This window comes from Odocoileus virginianus, chromosome 3 (assembly GCF_023699985.2).
Source record: "Odocoileus virginianus isolate 20LAN1187 ecotype Illinois chromosome 3, Ovbor_1.2, whole genome shotgun sequence".
NCBI lineage: Eukaryota > Metazoa > Chordata > Mammalia > Artiodactyla > Cervidae > Odocoileus > Odocoileus virginianus.
Genome location: NC_069676.1, coordinates 51764485 through 51787005, shown reverse-complemented (window position 1 = coordinate 51787005; position 22521 = coordinate 51764485). Strand labels below are relative to the sequence as shown.

The window sequence follows — 22521 nt, the reverse complement described above, 5'->3', positions numbered from 1 at the left end:
GCTATAAAGAAGAAATATATGAGAATGGGTCCCTAAAATGTACCCCAAATATTCATAATACAGTCAGATATCATGAAGTGTCACATAAGCATTAAACAATAGTGAATTTAGGTAACACTAAACTAGTAACTGGAGAAGCAAACTGGAGAAGGAAATGGCAACCCACTCCAGTATTCTTGCCTGGAGAATCCCATGGACAAAGGAGCCCTGGTGGGCTACATGGGTCACAAAGGGTCGGATACGACTGAGAGACTAACACACACAACACACACAAACTAGCAACGAAAGCAAAAGGAAGACACTGGTAAGAATAAATGTTGATTATTAGATGCCACACAAGTCTTCTCACCACGTAAGATGAAAGCCAGCAGCTTAACATGTCATATAAGGCCATTCACATCTGATTATCACTTAGCTCTCCATACAGCGTCTTAAATTCTAACCATGAGGTTAGGGAAACAAGCCATGATCCATCTCATTCCCATGCCTCAGCACCTGCTTGTCCTATAATGCTATTCCTTATATTGTCTGCTTCATAAATTCCTCATTCTTTATGTCTTTGCTTAAGAATGGCCACCTTGGGGAAGACATCCCTGATCATTCAATATTCCACACAGAATTAAGCTCTCCTCCTGTTTTTCCCAATACCTGTATCACCTCTATATTATAAAAGCAGTCCATACATTCACACATAACACACCACTTAAGTCATGTATAAAGATCTGGTGGTATAAATTAAGCCATAGATTTATGCATAATAGTCATTCCAAAATAAGAAAAAAATTCACATTCCTAATTATAGGAATTTAAGGTAGTAACTTTGAAATACAGTTCCTACATTTAATACCTTTTTTTAACTTTGATATTTTTTCCTTCCTAATTAAAAATTCACTCAACTGGCTTAAGTCCAATGATATCCATCTGAGGCTAAATATTTGCTTCAGTCAGCATGCCTAAAGATGTCCATCTTTGTCTCAACTATATTAAGATTATGAGATAAATGATTATCACCTATATTAGCACACCCATTTGCTATTTTCTACTCATCTTCATAAGATAATAAGGGCGAGATGCAAGAAAATATTCAAACAGTTATTCAAATTCTTTCATACTGGCAAAGATGATAATGCAGCTGAAACTGTATCCTGCAATTCCTTGCAACACATTTCACCCCTGCAGCCCCAAAACATGGAAGGGTACAGTGCACTGGTGTTTAGTTGGTGCTTAATAGATCTATGCTGGTGAATGATTTGGTACGCAAATGACACAAAACATCTGACCTGCCTCAGCCTCATTTTAATTAACCATGGGGTAGAGGTAGGGCAACATACCACACATAAACCATGATGTATGTCATGTGGGGAAGAGAGATGAGTCTTGCAAGCCGGATTAAAATCGCAGTACTGATGCCTCCTAGGTTTGGAATCTTTGACTTATTTACTAATTCTTGGCCTCAATTGTTCTTTCTAAAATGAAGGACACAGAGTTGCTACAAAGTTGAAATAACTTAATTCTTGGTGCTTTCAATACCAATGCAGATGATCTTTGAATTCTCTCAAATCCTCTCTTCCAATAGTCACATTTTCCACCTTCCCTCAGCCAGTCTCTTCCAGAGTCAAACCCTGAATTATGTCATTAATAACTGTTTGACCCTCTGTAAGGTCAGCTTCAAACATCTTACCATCTTCTCCTAGCTTTCCAGCTCGTTTTCTCCAATACAAGATTCTAACACCTTTGACTCCACAGGGACCATCGGTGCATTGATCCTACATCTTTTTATTGTCCTTCATCTCCCTCATGCCCTTGCTGCACTTCTTAGCAACTTAAATTCAATAGCCAATCATTTTAATAACTTTCTTGCTTATATTTTCAACTCTTTTTGCCTGCACTTTGCAAAACTTCACACTTGCTGGTTAGGATCAAATCTGGGTCTGCTCTTCACCTGCTCCTATGCAGTTGGATGTGGCTGAAGAAAAATGCACAGCCACGCTGAATAATATCACTTTGAATTCACAGCCAGTTGCTTCAAGTGAGTCCTTAATGCTGCCAGTCAATACTTCCCCCTAGTTCATTCACTCTCCCACAGCACTAAACAACTATTTAAAACATCTCCTCACTCTTCAAACCTCACTTACTTCCTTCACCATCATCAGTATTTCAGTTTCTTATTTTATTGAGCAGACAGAAGTAATACAAAGAGAAATCAACAAGCTCCCACCAAAGCATTCCAATTGTGTCTGTACCCAAATGCTCCAGTACTATTTGCTTTATATATATATACATATATACACATATACATATGTATACACACATACATAAATGTGATTGTATGTACATATGCTATTTCGATATCTATTATATATCTAATCTGTATTCATACATCTTGTTACTCTAAATGAACTGTCTAGGCTCATAACAAAGAAAAAAGTCTATATGCACTCAATTATACTCTGTCTTACTTATCCAAGGATATCACTCCAACTGTCTCTCCTCTCTCTGCTGTACTGTTGAATTTTCCCTAACTCCTGAATCCTATCTGCATGAATGCTAAGCCGCTTCAGTAGTGTCTAAATCTTTGCAACCCCATAGACCACAACCTGCCAGGCTCCTCTGTCCATGTGATTCTCTAGGCAAGAATACTGGAGTGGGTTAGCCATGCCTTCCTCCAGGGCATCTTCCAGACCCAGGGAATGAACCCATGTCTCTTACACATATGCATTGGTGGGTGGGTTCTTTACCACTAGTACCACTGGGAAGCCCTGAATTCTTCCTGTGTGTGTGCTCAACCCCTTCAGCTGTGTCCAGCTCTTTGCGACCCCGTGGACTGTAGCCTGCCAGGCTCCTGTCCATGGGCTTCTCCAGGCAAGAACACTGGAGTGGGTAGCCATGCCCTCCTCCAGGGGACCTTCCGATCCAGAAATCGAACCTGAATCTCCTGCTCCTCCTGCACTGCAGGCAGATTCTTTACCACTGAGCCACCAGGGAAGTCCCAAATCCTTCCCACCAGCATGCAAATATACTTTTTCTTCTACCACAGTAAAAAAAAAAATTTGATCACATTTTCTGTTCTACCATCTAATTTCTATATTTCATCTTATAGAAGAGATCTGTACTCTAGCAACAAACCAATATATCTTAGCAATTAAGAAGGATTTACAATCTTAGGAGCCAAACAGACTTGACCAAAGTCTGAATCTTAATTTTATTATTTACTAGCTGTGAACTTGGGTAAGGAGCTCCCAAGGTCTCAGTTTTCTTCTCTGTAAGAAAAAGTAATCCTCAGCTCCTAAGGTTATTCCAAAGGTTATTCCACTGTCACATCTATAAAGCACTTATCATAGTGTCTGCCATATGATCTGCGCTCAGTCAGTGACATCCATAATTTTAGAGCATAGTTAAGTAAAGAAAAGCAAAAACCAAAAGAAAAGGAGGGCAGCGAGAGGCTATACCTTCCTATATCTAAGGTTTCAGGATTTTCACCAAGATTCAAAAGGAAAAGGGGTTGTAAGGGTCAACTGGTTTTAACATCAAGAATCAATTTTTCTTTTTACTTTTTGTTTCTAACTTTGCTGTTACATATGTCTAGACTTCTAAGGTATAGAAAACTGCTAGTAACATAAAGTGGTTATACTAATATTATAGTCTTAAGAAACTCTCCTCAAATTCAAAACTAGTAGAGCTGATAAAAGAAGAGCTCAGTTTCAGTATAGTTCATGATTTAAACAGAGTTTCAGGTTAGTCAGAGGTTCATGCTTAACTATGCCTTTTATCTGGAGATGAAGAATGCCTTCCAGAGCATCCGGATTCACCCTTCTATTGGACTAACTCACTCATCTCGATTTGCTACAGATTCAAGAACCAGAACTTGCAAATATGTCTTTGCATTTTCTTTAATTTTTAAAGACACATGCTTATTTTTTTATTTAGCTTAGGTATTTGGTAGCATGGAGGAAGACAAGGATAAATCTCTCCTATTCCATTCCAAATGCTTTTTGACTTCTTTTTAGTACTATGAAATCTTGTGCCTTTTCATATCTGTGGTACCTAAGAAATCAAAATCTTTAAAAATAATGCTGTGTAGGAGTCCCTGGGAGAAGAGATCGTATCCCAGGAGTTTTGTGTGGGTAACTGAGGACAGATTTGCAGATTTCAGCTCAATCTGGTTTAATTTTTTTTAAGCTGTATCATAGGAAAATCGTGCTCATAAGGCTTGAAATTTAAAGAGGAGAGAAGAAGGGAAGTCAGCCCCTGTCCAGCACCTTCTGCCACCCCACTGTCTGGTGGAGGCTGTATGTGGGCTTCTCACTTAATCTTGAGATTCGGTTTCCTTGAAGAGTTGCTTTCGACAGTTCAAAAAAGATAGGACTGCCATCTGGTATTTCAGTGGCGTTTCATGACAGTTAAGAGTGCAGGAATTGGGGTCAGGGCAGCCGGGATTTGAAATCTTGCTCGCAGCAATTATGATATCACTGTGACTTGGGTCTGTGGGGTAGGGAGAATTATTATAAAGTTAAGCCCCATCACCCACCCTTGATCTCCATCACTCCACCTTCACCTTCTTTCTTGATATGAGTGAATGAATTCTGCTTGAACTTCATACTACTAGGTTTTTCCCATACCGAAATTTTGAAGCAGCCACTAACAGTGACCTGGAGCAAGTCAAACCTCTCTAAGCCTCAATTTTTTATTGTAGAGGTTTCATGAGGATTACATGAGGAACACTTGACAAGATACCTGACATCAAGTTCAGGTATAAAAGATAGCTATGATTATGGTTAGCAACTCAGAATTTAAATATATGTCACTGCAGACCTATATTTTATTTCTTTCTGCTCAGGAGGACTTCAGCAGCAAATTAAGACAGCAATTATTTGATTACATTGCATCTGGTTGTTTGGAAGAAAACTTGTTTTCCCATAAAAGGGAGCAAATTACCAAGGCAAATCACAGACTATAAACAATATGAAAATACAGCTATGATAAAAAGAAAGTGTTCCTGCTGTTTTTATACAGAAGACTATTGCTGCTATGAGGGCTTATTTGCAAATACCCCCAAAATAGATTTTTTTTGTTTACAATTAATTCTTCACATTAGGATGGAAAGGAGAGATTTTACCATGGTCCCTTAAGTTCTTTGGAGGATATATACATTAATAAAATAACATACTAACCTCAGGTTTTATTCACAATATATAAAACAATTCCAGACTACTAGGTGAAAGCATATAAAGTCAGTTGTAATGACCATTTTCCATGCTTTCAATAGTAATAACTCCCATTGTTTATGTTGTACAAAAAAATAAAACAAAATGGATAACTAAGGTAACCTTCTCTGTACTGTAACAAATTTAGAGGTAAAATTAATTTACTTTTGTTTTTTACCTTTTTTAATAACTGTCTTTCTGCAATCCATCCTTCATTTAGACTTCCCCTTAGAACTAAACATAAGTCAATGAAAATTTTAAAAGTAGAAAGGAGGAACTTCCCTCATGGCCCAGTGATTGACAATCCACCTTCTGGTGCAGGAGACACAGGGTCAATCCCTGGTTGGGGTACTAAGACCTCACATGCCTTGGGGCAACTAAGCCCATGTACCACAAGTACTGAAGCCCACGCAGCCTTAGAGCCCATGCTCCACAACAAAAAGAGCCCACTCACCACAATTAGAGAAAGCCCATGTGCAGCAACGAAGATCCAGCTCAGACAAAATTAAATAAGTAAACTTTTGAAAAACCAAATAAAAAGCAGAAAAGAATACACAACTAATAAACCTGACCAAAAAGGTAAAAAGCTAATTTTTCAATAGATAAAAATTCACCATATGTTTAGAATGTCCAAGTTAGAGTTTTCAAACAGCTACACTGACCCCTTGATGCTATGATCAGTGACTCAGTCATGTCTGACTCTGTGACCCCATGGACTGTAGCCCTCCAGCTCCTCTGTCCATGGAATTTTCCAGACAAGAATACTAGAGTAGGTTGTCATTTTCTAATCTAGGGGATCTTCCCCAACCAGCGATCAAATCCATGTCTCTTACGTCTCCTGCATTGGCAGGCAGATCTTTACCACTAGCACCACCTGGGAAGCCCATACCTATACCTACACATATACCTATGCGGCTGCTGCTTAGTCACTTCAGTCGTGTCTGACTCTATGCGACCCTATGGAGTGTAGCCTGCCAGGCTCCTCTGTCCATGAGATTCTCTAGGAAAGAATACTGGAGTAGGTTGCCATGTCCTCCTCCAGGGGAATCTTCCCAACCCAGTGATCGAACCCAGGTCTCCCACGTTGCAAGTGGATTCTTTACCATCTGAGTTACCAGGGAAGCCCCATACCTATACCTATACTTATATCGTCAGTTGCTTTCACCATGAGAGGTAATCCTACTATTATAATTTCACATGGTAGGGTAGGGAGGATAGAGGAAAAAATAAGTTAATGCCTCCTACACAACCAGACACTGTGCTAGGGGCTATGGATACACAAGAACAAGACAAATAGAGTTCCTAGCTCCTGCCCCCATGAAGTTTACAGTCTACTGAGAAAAAAATTAACAAGTAAAGCAAGCAAATATTTACACATGTGAACAGTGCTACGACAGAAACACAGAGCTGAATAGAGAATGATGAGGAAGCCCGGCTCCTCCAGCTGGGATGGTGACAGAAGGCCTTTCCAAGGAAAAATTATTAAAGCCTGACCCAGAAAGGCAAGAGGCAGAAGGAAGAGTTCACAAATGCAATGTCTCAAGGTGGGAGACTGTTCGGCCTATTATAAAAGCTGTCAAAAGGCCACGTTGACTGTGCTGTGGGTGGGCCAGGGCCTGCAGAAGCAGCAGGAGAGGTGAGCACGCCAAGGGAACTTCAGGAATGTGTTACGGGGTGTGTTTTTCCTCTTGTTAAGACAATGGATTAAAAAAAAAAAAAGAAAGAAAGAAAATGGATAGCATCAGTCCAGAGGGAAACCAGTGAGAAGCAGCCTGATTTTTGTTTGAGAAAACGCAAGATCAGCTCCATCAGATCCATATTTTCTCAGTTTATTCTGAATGCAAACATACCTATTCATAAGATGAATTCAAAAGAGCCTAGAAACGAACTAAGACAAGCAAACAAGATGGCATGACTTTGGCTTAATCCTCATAGTACCACCATGAGAGAGGCTTCTGTGTTCCCCTTTTAGAGATGAGACGAATGTTCTGCAGGGTCAAGAGGTAAGATACTCTCCCAAGGGTGCCCTGGTAGGAAGGAACAAAACTAAGGTTTTCATCCAGATATATCTGATGCCGTTACTGTGCTCAATCATATTTTCACTGTCATTCACAGGGTGCACATCCATGGTTAAAAGTAAGTATCAAGTAAAACTGGTATTATCATTCATTTCACACTTCATTCATTTTATATTTCACATTTTATATCTTGAAGTTTTCTTTCAAATTTTACATTTAATTTCTTTAAAATAAACACATTATTTCTTTAAAATGTGGTATTTTAGGGAATTCCCTGGTGGTCCAGTGGTTAGGACCCCAGTTGCATTACCAAGGCCCAAGTTCAATTTTTGTTTGGGGAACTTAGATCCTGCAAACAGTGTAGTCCTGCAAAAAAAAAAAATTAAAATTAAAATGTGGTGTTATGAATTTATTGATCCCACAAATACTTACTGAGCTCCTCCTGTGTGTTCAGCACTGGGGTAGTTACTGAAAAAGTTATGTGTGAGACTGACAAGGCAAATCAGTAATCCTTAAAGTTAAAATAATAATCATGACATCATTTTGAGAATCATTATAAAAGGAGACTATAGATATAATTATAAAGTATCTTTAGAGTTGATTACTGTTCATCTAAGGCTATCATTTGGCTTCTGATTTTGCACATATACTTTCACAAGGCAAGGTTTGATGGAAGGTAGAAATGAAGAGTTTAAAAACGAAGATATTGGTTCCTGGAGTAATCAAAATCATTCATACTGGAAATGATGGAATTAACTAAATGAGAATTGGAGCAATAGCTAATGATTTTCAGATACTCCTAAGCCATCCTAGGATAGAATTTCTATGACTCCATCAGTCAGCTAGTATCTTAAAGTCAACAGATACATTAGGATTTTAGCATTTTTCTCCTCTAAGCATTAATATAAAATGTGGTTGGATTTCCTGACACCCCAAGTTCAGATTAGAAGTTTCCTCTCTACCCTTTTATCAATTTACACTTCTTTATCGCATGAGATTGAAATTGCCCATTAACTAGTTCAATCTCTCCTTAAACTACATGCTCCATGAGAACACTGATGACCAAATGCATCTCATTTACAGGTGAATCTCTGGAACTGTGTGCATGCTCATGTGCATAGTAGGTGTTTGAAATATATTCTAGAAGGAATGTATAAGCCAACGATTGCTGAGACGTTTAGGAACCTAACACACCCAAAAGCAAAGGCGCAGCAAGGTCCCAGGGACTGGCATATACTCACACGGCCAGAAGGCAGCAAACAGAATTCTGTACAAGCAACAGAGGCTAGACATAGAATCTACCAATTAAAGGAGGTCATTCTAAAATGCCATTTGCAGCAACATGAATGGACCTAGAGACTGTCATATTGAATGAAGTAAGTCAGACTGAGAAGGAGAAATATCATATGACATCCCTTATATGTGGAATCTAAAAAGAAATGATACAAATGAACTTACTTACAAAACAGAAAAAGACAAAGATTTAGAGAGTAAGCCTATGGTTGTGGGGTGAGGGAAGGATGGGGGGAAGGGATGGCTAGGGAGTTTGGATGGACATGTACACACTGTTATATTTAAAATGGATAACCAAGAAGGACCTACTGTGTAGCATAGGGAACACTGCTTAATGTTATGTAGCAGCCTAGGTGGGAGAGGAGTTTGTGGGAGAATGCATACAAATATATGTATGGCTGAGTCCCTTTGCTGCTCACCTGAAACTATCACAACATTGTTCATTAATCGGCTACACCCCAACACAAAATTAAAAAAAAAACACAACAAAGGAGGTCATTCCAAGGAAGGGATGACACGATCTTGGTATAAAATTAAATTGTACTTCACATGATGTTTTGTTCTTTGTGCAGATGATGGAAGTTTCAAGGGCCTGCAGTTTCTAATCCATGAGGCCTGTGCACAATGTAAGTCACTTCCCTGGCAGATTGTGGAGAAGTACTAGAAAATCATAAGCATAAGGAATTTGTAAATTAGGATCTCAATTCTTTGCAAACAGATATGATATTTGCTACAGATATATTTGCTTTCATCTGGACAACCCTGAAAAACCAAAAAGATACTTTATATGAGACAGGTTTTCAGTAAGTGTGAAGCAATCAGATCTTTCCAAACAAATAAATATTTTACATTACTGAGCATCCAAAGACCTGAAAATGGCCTTTAAAATGTTGAAAGTATCACACATTAGAACAGAGTTGTTAGAACTCCAGGCCACAAAAGTATTTATTCAGAAAAGCCAAACAACACTGGTGTTTTCTAAGGAGTGCTCTTTTATGCAAATTGGAATGAACATCATGCCATTTCATTGCAGCTTGACAAGATGTACACCCTCACACAGGTATCCCTCTGTTTAAAGAAAAAGATATTTCATCTAGTTGGCTAAAAAACAAACTAGTGCAAATGGAATCCTGTTTTCCATTTGCACTTCAGTATACATTTGCAAGTATGAGCCCATAGGAAAATTTCTCCACCTGACATAACTGACTGCTTCACACTGTGAGAAATTAAGCCATAACGCCTGACCAGTGCTCAATGTGCTTCTCATTGTTGGCCAGCTCTTTTTCCGTCAAGGGCTCTGCAACATTTCCTCAAGTCTAGAGTATTCTCTTGGCCTTGATTTTTTGCCTCTGCCACATTCTAACAGTCACACGCCCCGTTTTCCCAATCCCCGTCGCTAGAATTTCTCAGCTGTTCCATGGCTCCCTTTACAGAAAAATCACCATTAATGGAACCTGGCTCTCCTTTTCTCTATGTAACAGCCTGGCAGTGTCAATCCACAGTTTACAATATTGTCTAAAACACAATATTAAGCAGCCCAAAAGTCTCTTAAGTGTGAAAGTGTTAGTTGCTCAGTCACGTACAACTTTTTGCAACCCCATGAACTGTAGCCTGCCAGGCTCCTTTGTCCATGGAATTCTCCAGGCAAGAATGCTGGAGTGGGTTGCCATTCCCTTCTCCAGGGGATCTTCCCAATTCAGGGAATGAGCCCAGGTCTCCTGCATCTCAGGCAGACTGTCTACCATCTGAGCTACCAGATGTGCACTAGGTTATATATAAAGAATGGGTTGCCTCCTATTTTCTCCCATGTAAGTAGTTCACAATCACATTATATCAGATACACTCAGAATAAAAAGTTGCTGTAAATGGGGATAACTGGGGCTTCCTAGGTGGTACTAGTGGTAAAAGGACCCATCTGCCAATGCAGGAGATGTAGGTTCAATTCCTGGTACAGGAAGATCCCCTGGAGAAGGAAATGGCAACCTACTACAGTACTCTTGCCTGGAGAATCCCACAGAGAAGCCTGGAGGGCTATAGTCCACGGGGTCGCAAAGAGTCAGACCCAACTGAAGTGACATAGCACACACACACAAATGGGGGTGCGGGAATTATCAGAACTTTCTGCTTCGGGATGGAACTGATGAATACAAGTAGAAAAGTATGAATTTCTTCACATGGGGTAGTTTTTGAACGGGTCACACGGTAGCAGACTCCAGAGAACTCTTGTTATTGTTCAGTACCTAAGTCGTGTCTGACTCTGCAACCCATGGACTGCAGCACGCCAGGTTCCTCTGTCCTTCATGATCTCCCACTCTTTATTTCCTTTCAAAGTCACACAGTACAGCTACTCGGTGTGAAGCAAGTGTCTTGTTTTCACTTCTGGAGCAATTTAAATGATCTTATTGTCAGGGGCATTATTCAGTAACCATTTTCTATCACCGTGAAGGAAAATTCTCTCTAGGCTAAGATTCCTAAAAGGTTATTCTAATCCTACAATGACTGAATATATAATTTAAATTATATTCTTAATTTTAAATTCTACCATATATTCTCCTAGATTCTGAAAAACCACACACAGAAAATAAGGTGGGGAGAAAAGAAATTATTAATAACTTGCATTATGGAATAGCGAAGGGAAGAAAAGAGTTACTGGAATTAGAAACTTCTTGAAGCGTTTATTTTTATGTTTATTCAGATTCAGTTAAAATCAGTAGCTTGAATTTCCTCTTTAAAAGTAACTTCTAGATGCTTGTGTTTGTTTTTTTATTTTTTTTAACATTCATAGAATCAACAAACTGGACAGAGTATCCAGGAAGACTATTAAAAAGAATCAGGTGAGTTATTTATAGGAAGGACCTGTATCTTGTCATTCTCAGAGGTCCTTGAAATTACTTAGTAACATTTCCTTAGCATTGCCTGGGTGACGGGAGCTGTCACCAGCACTTTCTATATAGCAACCCATTCAATTCTCGTAACCACACTGAGGCAAGTGCCACTGTTACCATCTCCATTTTCCAGGTGAGGAAACTAAAGCACAAAGTCAAGTGATTTGCCAGTGATCAAACAGGTAGGGATTCAAATTCAAACAGTCTGGGCTCCCACACCCAGGCTCTCAACCACCATTTCACGTTGCCTCTGCCTCTGATAACTAAGGAGCTAAGAATGGCGGGAGAGAGGAAGTCGAATCACCTGGCGGTAAGAAGACTAAGAAGGACAGCTAGTCATCCTCACAGCACATTTTGCATTCCAGCAGATCCCTCTCAATTTTGCAGCACTTTTCTGAATCCCAAGTCTCTCCCTGGGTTGTTCCTTAAACCCTGGCTCCACCCCGCTTCAATTTGCTCCTGCTTGGGTGCATCAACTAAAAGGAAACCACAGGAGACTTCGCTGCTGGTAAGTGTTTTTCTCAGTTCCCTGGAGCTAGAATGTCTGTGCAGGTGCTAAGAGCTAGGCTAAGCACTTTACATACAAAATGGAATTCTCCCTGAAAGATGCACTGCCCTTAGGACTCAGGGCAAGTCAGGAAATGCCATCATTATTACTAATCACACCAGAGCAATCACACCATCACTGCTCTCCAGTTCTTCCGTTAAGAGATGATGTAATGGTAGATTCAAGACAGTGGCATGTATGACCATAACAGAAGTCTGCTCTGTGATGACCTAAAGGGGTGGGATGGGGGAGGTGGGGGTGGGAGGCAGGCTCAAGACGGAGGGGATGTGTGTATACTTCTGGCTGATTCACGCTGTTGTACAGCAGAAAATAACACAACATTGTAAAGCAATTAAAATATACATATTTTATATATACCTATACATACATACATACATATATATATATAAGTGCGTGCTCAGTCGCTTCAGTAGTATCTGAATTGGCGACCAAATGGACTGTAGCCTACCAGGCTCCTCTGCCCATGGGATTCTCCAGGCAGGAATACTGGAGTAGGTTGCTGTGCCCTCTTCCAGGCGATCTGCAATGGGCATTAATTTCCTTCTTTGAGAAATATTTATGGAGTGCCTACAATTTTGTAGGTTTTTGGCCAGATGTATCACAAGGAATGTGACTGACAGTTCCTACCTTCACAGAACTTGCTATCTAATGTTACAGAAACAGTTAAATAAGCAAGTGTATGCAGCATTATTGTGTCATGGTAAAAAAGGGATTGGGGGCAGAAGGAGAAGGAGAGGACAGAGGATGAGATGGCTGGATGGCATCACCGACTCAATGGACATGAGTTTGAGTAAACTCCGGGAGTTGGTGATGGACAGGGAGGCCTGGCGTGCTGAGATTCATGGGGTCGCAAAGAGTCAGACACGACTGAGCGACTGAACTGACTAACTAACTAAAAGAAAATAGGGGGCTTTGGAGCAAATATAAGAGGTACCTAATCTAGATGTGATGGGCTAGAAAAGCTTCCCATAAGAGGAACCTGTAGATTTGGGACCTGAAGTACTTAATCAAAGCAGGTGGAGGCATTGTTCCAGGCAGAGGGAACATTATGTACAAAACTGAAGAAGCAAGTGTATAACAACACTCAGGATCTGAGGTTAAAAATGCAAGGGATGGGAGGGCAACAGAAACGGCAAGGGACAGAAGCAGAAGTCATGTCACAAACATGATTCATGTTAGGGAGTGACATGGTCAGACTCACACGTTAGAAATCTCACCATATCTGCAGCAGGAAGAAAAGACCCAAAGGGGATCACACCAGACATGGATGGGAAGGACAATTTTATTTTCTTTGTAATAGTCTAGAAAAGCAATACTGGTGGCCTGGGCCAGAGTAGCATCAGTGGAGACAGGAAGAAATGGATGGATTTGAGGTGGATGACGGAAAAGAACTAATAGAACTTGGAGTTTGGAGAACTGGTAAGGGAGAAAGAGCCACTCAGGTTTTATTCTTCCCTGGGGAACTGGGCAACTGATGAAACCATTTATTGAGATAAGGATCACACAGAGAGGTTTGGGAAACACATATAACAAGTTCAGTGGAGTTTCCACACAGTTGAACAAATCCAAGCATGCAAAATTAGAATAGCCAGTAGGCAAACGTTCCCTGGCTATTCTAAAAATGATTCTCTCTCCCAGTCAACAGAAGCCTTCTTGTTCACTGCACCTCTGATGGTAACTCAGCCTAGTGACAAGAAGAGCAATGGAATACTAAGCAGTTCTAGGGCTTCCCTGGTAAAGAATCTGCCTGCAATACAGGAGACCTGGGTTTGATCCCTGGGTTGGGAAGATCCCCTGGAAGAGGTCATGGCAACCCACTCCAGTATTCTTGCCTTGAGAATCCCCAGGGATGGAGGAGCCTGGTGGGCTACAGTCTATGGGGTCGCAAAGAGTCAGACACGACTGAGCGACTAAGCACAGCACAGTTATTAGATGACTAGAAAGGAAGGCACGGGCCTGCTGTATCATCAGAATCAACTTGAACAATGGAGAGAATAGGTCCCAATTGTTATTTGCCTATACGATAATTATGAAAAAACTAACAATAAGAAGGTGTCCTCCCCTTGCTTCCAAAACATATAGCATTTCAATCTGTCAAAGCAAATTAAAAATGGACTTGCCAGCAAATGAAATAATCGACAAAGGACTAATCTCCAAAATATACAAGCAGCTTATGCAGCTCAATACCAGAAAAATAAACGATTCAATCAAAAAGTGGGCCAAAGAACTAAACAGACATTTCTCCAAAGAAGACATAAAGATGGCTAAAAAATATATGAAAAGAAGCTCAACATCACTCATTATCAGAGAAAATGAAATCAAAACCACAATGAGGTACCATCTCACGCCGGTCAGAATGGCTGCCATCAAAAAGTCTACAAACAATAAATGCTGGAGAGGGTGTGGAGAAAAAGGAACCCTTTTACACTGTTGGTGGGAATGCAAACTAGTACAGTGTAGAGATTCCTTAAAAAACTGGAAATAGAACTGCCATACAACTCAGCAACCCACTGCTGAGCATACACGCCGAGGAAACCAGAATTGAAACAGACACATGTACCCCGATGTTCACTGCAGCTCTGTTTACGACAGCTAGGACATGGAAGCAACCTAGATGTCCATCGGCAGACGAATGGATAAGGAAGTTGTGGTACATATACAGAATAGAATATTATTCAGCTATACAAAAAAGAACACATTTGAGTCAGTTCTAATGAGATGGATGCTATTATACAGAGTGAAGTAAGTCAGAAAGAGAAACGCCAATAGGGCATATTGACATATATGGAATTCAGAAAGATGGTAGCAATGATCCTATATGCAAGACAGTAAAAAGAGTCAGATGTAAAGAACAGAATTTTGGACTATGTGGGAGAGGCAAGGGTGGGTGAGATGACTTGAGAGAATAGCACTGAAACATATATATTACCATATGTAAACTAGAAGACCAGTGCAAGTTCGATGCATGAAGCAGGGTACGCAAAGCCAGGGCTCTGGGACAACCCAGAGAGATGGGGTGGGGAGGGTGGTGGGAGGGGGTTTCAGGACAGGGGGACACATGTGCACATGTGGCTGATTCATGTTGATGTATGGCAAAAACCACCACAAGGTTGTAAAGTAATTAGCCTCCAATTGAAATAAATAAATTAATTTTTAAAATAAATTAAAAAAGAAATCAAGATCATAACTAAATACATAAAAATGGGCTTTCCAACAATTGTAAAGATTTCTTGCAAGAAATTCTGAACTTGAATCTGATCAAGCCTTAGAATCTGGTGTTTAGCTCTAACAAATTTACAGAAAATGCAGGGGTAAGAAAAAATGTGTTCCTGACATCACAGAGATCATAGAGATGGATGAGCAAAACGCAGAGTGCCGGACATTTGACATGACAAATAGCTTGGTTTCTTCAAACAAATTAACTGAAAGAAAAAAAAAGAAAGAAAGAAGGAGAGAGAGAAAAAGTGTGAAGGGGGATAGGAGGAGGGAAGGGAGAAATAAAAAGATTTAAGATTTTTGCCACTTTGTGGTAATGTCATAGGCAGTATTCTTTTTCTTTTATAGATAGCAATAAAAGATAATAAACAGGGACTCTCCTGATGGTATGGAGGATAAGAATCCAGCTGCCAGTGCAGGGGACACTGGTTCGATCCCCTCTTCTGGGAAGACTCTACATGCCTCGAAACAACTAAGTCCATGAGCCACAATTACTGACTCCCCATGCCTAGAGCTGTGCTCTGCAACGAGAGGAACCATTGCAATGAGAAGCCCAAACACCACAACTAGAGAGTAGCCCTCACTCACTGCAACTAGAGAAAAGCCCATGCACAGACACAGAGACCCACTGTATCCAAGAATAGATAATTGTTAAAAATTAAATAAATTTTTAAAAGATAATGGATGTACCTCATTTGACTCTTGATTCAAACAAGACAACTTTAAAAAAAAAATACTGAGAGAATCAAAGTTTGCACACCAAATTAGATATCAGAAGATATCAAAGTACTATTTGTTTTGTATGATGATGTTACCGTGATGCATTTTAAAATTCATTTTAGTTTAGAAACATATAGTTTTTAAATGGATGAATGAATGATTAATACCTGAAATTTGTTTCAAAATAATCCAGTGCAGACAGAAGAAAAAGTAGGTAGGGATATATATGAAACAGGATTAGTCTTGTAATAATCACTGTAAGTTTTGGAGCTGGGTGTTTCTACATTTGGATGTTTGAAAATTTCTATTCTGAAATGTTTTAGCTGACTTGCCAAGAAATGCAGTATTTGAGGAAAGCTACAGCTAAGACCAAAGAAAAGAGCAACAGTCAGCTGTGATGCAGAGACTGAACATCACCTCTTCTTTCAAAAGAACTGTTTCTGTGCATGGAACCGGCACTCTCTCCTCTGTCCAGTCACTCCTGTCCATGGTTTGTGCTTGGAGGTGTTCCAAATGGAGTTCAGCGGCATTTTCTCTGTTTATGATTCCTTTGAGAAGATCCAAATCTCTTCAGGCTGTCAGAATCATTTGGTCTTCTCTTTCTAATCATATATATATACGTACTCATACACACACACACATATATATGTTTTAACATATCAAGGGACTTGGGGGAAATCAGAGTTCTCCCCCTTTTTTCTCACATACTGACATTTCTCTTGCTGCCAATTTCATTCAGGGAGGCCAGAGACTTAGGAAGAAACTAATCAAATCATCTCTTACAAGGAATCAGGCTCAGGTAACATATCCCGTTTAGCATGAAAGTGAAAACAAATGACAGAATATTTTACTAACATGCAGGAGAAGAAGGGGTCAACAGAAGATGAGATGGTTGGATGGCATCACCAACTCAATGGACATGAGTCTGAGAAAACTTCAGGAGATGGTGAAGGACAGGGAAGTCCATGGCATCTCAAAGAATCAGACATGATTTAGTGACTTAACAACAACTAACATGTTTATAGTACTATTACATTGAGTCCAATGGTCAGAGAACAGCATCTTAAAGAGACAAGAAAAAAATGATACCCACTGCCCCTGTCCTTTATCATAATCAGCCAATATCTCCCCAAGCAAGGTCTAGGCTGACTTCATGATTAAGCCTTATACTTAAGATTATGTTATACATTTAAAATATAAATTATAAAATAAGAAGGCACAGGCCTTAAGAACACTCCCTTTGGGATACAAAGTCACCTGATCAATGACTATTAAAAGGTTTCTTATGTACAAAAACCTCTGAGAAAAGTAACACCATGCCTTAAAAATGTTGTAAATATAATGACAGGACAGAACTTTACTGAGATCTTGATTGTGGCATAAAGAGAAAGAACTTGAAAGCAGGAATGACTAAAGCATGAAGAAAGGGGAGCATCTAAGATGGAAAAGACAGAAAAACATTACAGAAAGTGGAGAGGTAGGTTAACACCAGACCTTCACGGTTTGAACTTTGCTGTTCTGTGTCTTCATTTTGAATGTGCCAACATCATATTTCTATGGACAATAGAAATTGAAGTTGTCATTGGTAACTTTTGAGGAAAAAAGAAAAAGAAAGCTAGAATTATTTCAAGATAGATGCTTTTCTGCCTGTTTCCCTTTAAAAACTCACCCTTTTACAGAAGGTTTAAAATCAACATTGGGTAAGTTACTCACAATGGTTAGAACCACCATTTCTTCCTAATACAAGGTCATGCAGAATTCTAAGTAAGAAATCGTTTCCTGATCTACTTTTCTCCAATACCCACATCTCAATCAACCACCCTGAAGATATATATGTATACAAAGTTATTTAGAAACTTTGGTAGAAACAACCTTTTGAATCTAAGGAAACCAAGTAAAGAGAAAAAAAGGTTAAAATGCACTTCCAAGTAGTACTCTATTGAAAAGGCAATGAATGGATGTCTCTATCTACGATTCACAGAACTCAGTTTATGGTTTTGGATGTTATGAATGAAACTCCTACTTGTGGTCAGGTTATCACAATTCTATTAGAGGCAAATGCCTTTGAATCTGAATGCTTTCAGTAACTCACTTATAGGAATAAGATTAAGGAAATGTACATAATCTTCTCCAATGAAGAACAACTTTCCCTCTCACTAGGGCATTGGAAGAGGGCTCTAAATAAGAGGTTCATTTATTTCCATACACCTGTGATTTTGTTCCTAAGTGGTATGAATGGCTATTGATTCAATATCAGGACTTCTGTCTTCCAAATTACTTAACCCATTGCATCTGGAGGTGAGTCAAGACGTCATCCTCTGATGTTTACGATATTGCCTTCCATACAATACTTGGAAAGAAAACAGAGGTAATTATTTACCTAGTTGGATGAGAAAGAGGGAAAAATACCTTCTTGTTGTTTTAAATTAAAACAAGTAAAATACTTTGTGAGGCAATCCTAGGACAGACATTTTTATGTTCCTATACCACTCACATTTTCTTACTTGCTGATAAGTAGATCATAATCCATATCTCACATATTGTATTTTGGTGTATAAGCAGTGTAAACAAACATATTTCTTGCCACCCTGTTGAACACACACAAACACCTGTTGACTTTTTTTTCTAGTTTTACATTAAACAGTCAGTCAAAACTATTTGATGTTGATCATCAATTCTAGGTCTACATGAAGACTGAATGAGGCAAGAATCTAACCTGTTAATAACTGACAGATCTCCCTGGAAAATCTAGAAGAAAATTAGGCAAACAGAGGAAGAAGGGATCTCTCCCCACGACTGTCAACCACCATATGCAATGTATTAATTTCTTGCTGTTCATTTTTACTGTGATATGGATCCAGGCAAAGTGATTCTGCATTATCCCTTGGTTATCAGAAGAGTCTGATTTCTTGGAGTTCACTCCTTGGAACTAGGAAGTTTGTCACCACATATCTATATCTTTATCTACAGATATTTTTATAACCTAGGAGGAATCCCCTACAAAGAACACCTTTTCTGTTGGTTGGTTTTTTGTTCTTTTTTTTTTTAAATGGGGGAAGTACTCCCTGAGACACATACTGCTCTTCAGACCACTGCCCTTCAAACCTGGATGGCAGGCAGGCAGTGGTTTCTGGGCTCCACGCCCTCTGCAATGCATGCAGTGGATCAGGGCTGGCGACTGGTTGATTGGTGGGGCTTGGGGCATCTTTGCATACAGGCAATTCCCTGCTTTAGAGCACCTCCCAGAGTTTTGGCCCATTAACCCAAGCACAACAGCTTGATGAATTAATGCTTATAGAGGCACAGTTGGCAGCTTCTAATTAAATAATTATGGCTAAGCAGCTGCACGGAAGCTGTCATGCACCCTAGAAAGCCAGCTGTCAGCTTTATTGATCCGGAGACTGAGGAAGAGTTAACACTTAGCTCTGGTTGTTAGGTACAAAGAGCAAGTATATCATATGCAGTATATCCGCTGTGCATTATGAAGTTGTTGCATATTTGTGCTAGTCTGTCCATGGCGTAATGAAGAGCAACCTGCTCCTTGGCATCCTCTCAGCAATCCAACAAAAAAAGGAAGTGATTATATGATTAGAGAACAGAGTCTGTCTGGAGCAGTCTACAGAGGGCTTAGTATTATACAGATGAGCCCTTGATAAACACAGAAATGTCACTGAACTAGCAGGCAACTCAAGCTCTAAGTCTCATTTAGATGAGCAAGTGATTGGAATCAAGTGTGGTCTTTTTGAGGGGGTATGACTGATATGCTTTCTTCTGTTTGACTAAAGTTTCTTAAGAGGCCGTTATCAAATATTAGAAATTGGGAAACAAGGTAAATATCACAAACCTAGATTTAAATTCAACGATTCATTTTTTTTCCAAGTTAGAAGATGTCTATTCTACAGAATCACAGATACTGTCATATTCCTTTATAGAAAGCCAAAAAGCTAAAGCTTTATCTCTACACTAATGGAAAACTCACTAGAAGGAAGAAAGCAGAATCTGGCCACTAAGCCCCAACACAGAGGAAGGTATAGATTATAGATAAAAGCCATAGATAGGGGTATTGGACCAAATAATGCTTGTTACAGAACATCAGAATGCGACTGAACTGCTAGCTGATTCCACTTTTCTCCGCAGGCTGTTCTTTCTATACAATCCATGTGTCTTCATTTCTAAAAACCAAATCTGTGGAAACCCAGTACAGAACAACTCGGCTTCCCACAGGCCTTGTCACCAAAGCTCCCAACATCATCTCCAAAGGAATAAACACAACTGTAGGCAAAACTCAGTCCAACAGATTCAGTCACACCTTAATGTTTAGAGACATTTAGATACTTTAATCCTCAAAATGTATGGATTTGCCTTAAAATAAGAATAGGGGAAAACTGGAAACATATTTCTCATGGAATTCACTTCACCCAGCTCCCAGACCTGTTGACAATCAGCAGTTCATCAAGCACTGAACTTTACAGACTGATTGTTTTCCTCCCAGAGATCAATGGCTTATGGTTAACTTAGAGTAATTCTTAAAATAAGGCATTCTGTACAGTAAATTGTCATTTTAACAACTGGACTGATTCTAAGAAATTCTTACTATAAAGGCTTCAGTACAATCGTTTCCTTTCTTCTTTTTTCTCTTCTGGTTTCCTTTTATGCCAGTGATTCTATCACGTCAGTTGTCTGAAGCTGACTGTGTGTGATTGACAATTCTCAAGGATTCGTTCCTTTTGGGTGAATCCTAAATGCAGCTCAGCTTAATTAAGTCTGCAGTGCAAGTCAAATCTCAGTACAAATTGTTAAGGAATCAAATCACAAATTCGTGAAAGCCTAGGCAGGCAAATTTCAGACTTGGGGTCTGGCGGGGGTGGGGGCAGGGGTGGGAAGGGGTCTTTCATCAGTCTGTACTGCCATCTAGCCAAGATCACGTCATTCAGTGCAACATCCATTTTGCTTTCAACGTCCCTGATAAAAGCCAGTCTTCAGAAACCAGCTTAATAGACCCAAAGTTCAGATAAGACAACAGTCAGCAGCACTTCAGCCACTCTGCGTCTACCAGGCTCCTGTGACCCAACAGCCAAGTTCTCATCATTGCTTTATCTTCACAGTTCAATATCTGACAGACAGACACACATGTCTATTTTCATTCCACATATTACCTATACCAATATCATCTGTATCCTGTGATTTCTGAGGCCTTTAAATATTCTGTGAGTTGGCTGGAAAAACAAAAGTTACCTTAGGTAAAACATGAAAGCTGATTATAATCTCTAATCCCCTAGCTATACCTCAAGAGCCAAAAAAAAAAAAATGAAAATCCCAAAACAGCATTCCTTAGACATAGACTGAACATGCAGACCATATATACATGTATGTATATCTGTTAAACAAATCCATACACATGAAAAACAGCAAGAACGCTCTGTACTTACGGTAGAAGACGTACTCAGTGTAACTTGACCAGATCTTGTCATCTGTATATTGGTTGACGAAAGATGCTGTCACTGAGGAGTTGCAGGCCACCATGTGGAATCCACATTCTGACAACATATCAAAAGCCCTTTCCAGATGCCTGAATTTGAGATAAAATCTGGACGTGTATCTTTCTGGGGCTCGGTCAGGGTCTCTGCTCTCATTCAAAGTTTCTCCAAAGACCTCCTTCGCCAAGGAAATCCTTCCACAAACCAAAATCCGGGGAACTCTCCGAAACTTGGCATCCGCCTGCCCCTCTCTGCCCATGGTGCAGGACCCCCTGTAACCCACAGTAATAAAACCCCACTTGCGGTCAGCAGGGAGCAGTGAGGAAGGGGGGCAGATTCTCGTGTCACTTCCTTGGGAGACATCTTCAAAGTCGCTGTGGCAGAATTCATCTGGGCTTTGCTTGATTTCATCGGGGGTCAGGAGTTTGACCAAGTCTGGGAGCTGGAAGTACTCAGCTTCTCTTTTCAGTCTTCCCCTTTCTGGAAAGTGATCAGGCAGGACCACCTGCCTGTCCCTGAGATAGTCCAGAATATAACGGAACAAGAATCCATCTCTGTCAATGAAAAACCTTCCCTTGGAGTCCTTGGCTAGGTCGTTAGCTGTGTCTCTCTTTGGGGAAAACATTTTCCACAGGAGGGAATGAGGGATGCTTATTAATGTGGAATGGCGAGTAAAATAAACTTGACCCCCAACATTCAGCTCCACGACCTCGGGGAAGGAGTTGGGAACTGCAGCCCCTTGTTCTCGAGCATAATAACGACTACAGTTGCCACTCAGAGCCATGGTACCTTTCTTCTTTTTCTTCTCCTATTTTGATGTGAAGGAGCGATCCAATGGAGTCACAGCCTGATCCTTTGCAGCAACTTATAAGGGAAGGAGAGGATGCTAACTTGTTAAAAACAACCTCCTCTTACCCCAGTTTTTTTTTTCCCCCAACAAAGCAAAATTTCAAAGAGTCCACAGGTGAAGTGATGCTACAGAAGTAGTTTAAACCCTGGCAGGTGGTGAGCTATGACTTCATGAAATATAATCAACTCATCTGCATCCAGTTTTCCCCCAAGCTCAGTAGGCAAGGCCGGCCAGGTCCCCAGTTACTGAGAGGTCTGTCTGCAGGAAAAGAGAAAATTATTTCCTCAAAC

The 22521-nt window shown here is 40.0% G+C and overlaps 1 protein-coding gene across 1 annotated transcript in view; it reads right to left on the bottom strand.

Annotated features, from left to right (window-relative positions):
* Nucleotides 1–22521, bottom strand: part of KCTD16 (potassium channel tetramerization domain containing 16) — a 290556-nt gene that overhangs the window by 266897 nt on the left and 1138 nt on the right. The window contains exon 2 of the mRNA XM_020881602.2: nt 21334–22489. Coding sequence (XP_020737261.2) covers nt 21334–22165 — 832 coding nt within the window. The 5' untranslated portion in view covers nt 22166–22489. The remainder of the gene's footprint in view (nt 1–21333; nt 22490–22521) is intronic.